The 2,354-nt window shown below is 37.4% G+C and overlaps 1 protein-coding gene across 1 annotated transcript; it reads right to left on the bottom strand.

Annotated features, from left to right (window-relative positions):
* Window positions 1-322: 322 nt before the first annotated feature.
* On the bottom strand, window positions 323-1,397 carry LOC142341246 (ATP synthase F(1) complex subunit delta, mitochondrial-like). Its single transcript, XM_075392166.1, has 2 exons — window positions 1,197-1,397; window positions 323-655 (listed from the first exon to the last, which is right to left on the bottom strand). Exons 1-2 carry the CDS (start codon window positions 1,395-1,397, stop codon window positions 323-325), a joined length of 534 nt encoding a protein of 177 aa, XP_075248281.1.
* Between the last annotated feature and the right edge of the window lie 957 nt (window positions 1,398-2,354).

Genomic DNA, 2,354 nt, shown 5'->3' on the forward strand with positions numbered 1-2,354 from the left:
AGATGCTGAGTCCCCAAATTGCGTATTAGTAAAAATAACTTTCAGAGTCAACGAAAACCAATCACATGAAACTTTTTCATCAATCAATACCTAATAGGAGCCATCTATTCATCGTACGCAACTGTTAAAACAATGTGTGGGAACGTGAATTATATCACCGAGTTAGTATCCTTCAGAACTATGAGCAAAAAATACAATTTTCATCAACAGTCAGCCCATAGCTCCACAATTAATCTGCATTCCTTCATTGTTCACAAGTTTAATAGACTCTAGTCGACATATGCAGAAGAGATCTAGTAGTAATTAGGTGTGTATTTTATGTTCATATTGATTTGAGAACCACATCAGCAGTGTCAATTTGGATCTGTGCGATAGTCTTCTCGTAATCATCCTTCGCTTTCGATAGGTTTGAGTTTCCCTCTTCTAATAGTTTCTGAGCCTGTGCCCGATCGAAGTCCTCTAACTTGTATGCCTCCTCGACTAACAGTTGGACAGTGTTGTCGAAGTTGACAGTTACGCTTCCGCTGCTAATGAGGAACTTCTTTGACTCTCCCGTTTCGTGGATCACATTAACAAGGCCTGGCTTCAGAACACCCAACAGTGGGACATGGTTTGGACAAATTCCCATGACGTCATTGATACATGGCACGTCCACCTGTATTGTAACAAAATTGTAAAAAAATTTCACTCAAGAGTTCTAAGTTTATTTCAAAAATTTTGTTGCATTCAAAATTCGACATTAATTTTTGTTAAATGACAAGACAGCAAGCTGGTATGGGTAATATTTCAGAGCCAACCCAACATTTTCATAAGTGGGACTATATTTAAATTCATCTTCAAGGATCAGAGCGATAAATTTCTAATTTGAGTTTTATAGCGTATGCTGCCAGAAAGGAATCCAAGGATCCTTCAAAAAAAAGGCATTTATAACGAGCTTCGAAATAGTTCCTCCCCATAACTTTGGGTTAATAATTTTCTAATAGCAACTCGCAGATTATAACATACTGTCACTGCTTTACTATTCTGTAAATCTTATGTCGAATTTCTTGTGTTCCTCCAAATTTCCATCGAATTTCAGCAGCACTTGCAACATCTAAGTTAAATCCTTTTCCATTCATTCTTATTTCAAGCTTTCAGAAACACTGTAGAGCCCTTTAATTTAAGCCAAGGAAGTATGTCCATTTTATAACTCGAACCTGCTTGACTTCGGTGTCGTTGTCGTAAAATATCTGGGAGGGGGAAGCAAAAGTGAACTTCATCTTTTTGGACACTTCGGCTGTCTTGGTGGCAGCTGCTGCTTCTTGGGCCAGAGTGCGAGTGAGCACTGCATTGGAAGCAGCACTCCCTAGTCGTCGCAGCAGACTACCAGCAGATCGTGACAACATATTCTGGGCCATTAAAATCTGAAGAGGCAATACTCGCTTACCAAATCAAACCACCGACGTTAGTTGAAAGGTGAACTGTCAAAAAATTAAAAACCCGAAAATCAAAGTGTAGACCTGTGCTTTAATTGCACCAAGGTAGAAACATAACCGGCAGATTGGCGGAATAGCCGCTGTTGACGCGCTTGATGCACATCGGGATTGAAACAGAAAAAGAAAAAAGAAGAGATAGACTGTATTCACTATCTTGCACAATTAATTGAGTGAATCGATTTAAAAACCATTCAGTTGAAACAGTGAAAGCGGTAAGTCAGAAGTCAAACGTGAAAATTGTGACTTATGTAAAATGAAAAACCTGATCAAAAGGTAAAGCGAATTAAAAAACATAGAAGGACAAGTCCTGACCTACAATTCAAAGAATTTTCATTGACAAAACAAAAAAGTACACCTGGAACGGACGAGTGAATTGGTAAAACCATTTCTAAAAAATCAGATAAAAAAAACAAAATCAGAAAATCAATGTCAGAATGCCGCATTTGAACAAAAAACCACTAATGAGAAATGAAAAGAAAAAATTAGGCCTAGAATTAACTATGAATGGATCAGGCAAACCATTTAAAAAAATCCGATCCATAAAATTGAAAACGTTACAAATCAAAATGAAATTATCGCATGTGAACAAAAAACCACTAGCGAGAAAGCGAATTTTTGTTCAAACCCCGTTTTCTCACTCTACTTTTAATTTAGATCGAAAAAATTTCACGCCGCAAAACAACTCGCTTTTTCGCTCCACTTCCTGTTTCGGCGAGACACAAAAATCATGAAAATGTGTGAACAGATCTTAAAAAAAGACAGCGCCCCAATACAATTCAAATTCTTTGAATTGTAAAAAACATAGCAGGACTAGACCTGACGTACAATTCAAAGAATTTTCATCGACTAAACAACTAGACCTAGAACGGACTATGAGTG

The sequence above is a fragment of the Convolutriloba macropyga genome, chromosome 6 (genome assembly GCF_964194025.1).
Source record: "Convolutriloba macropyga chromosome 6, txConMacr16.3, whole genome shotgun sequence".
NCBI classification, from domain to species: Eukaryota; Metazoa; Xenacoelomorpha; order Acoela; family Convolutidae; genus Convolutriloba; species Convolutriloba macropyga.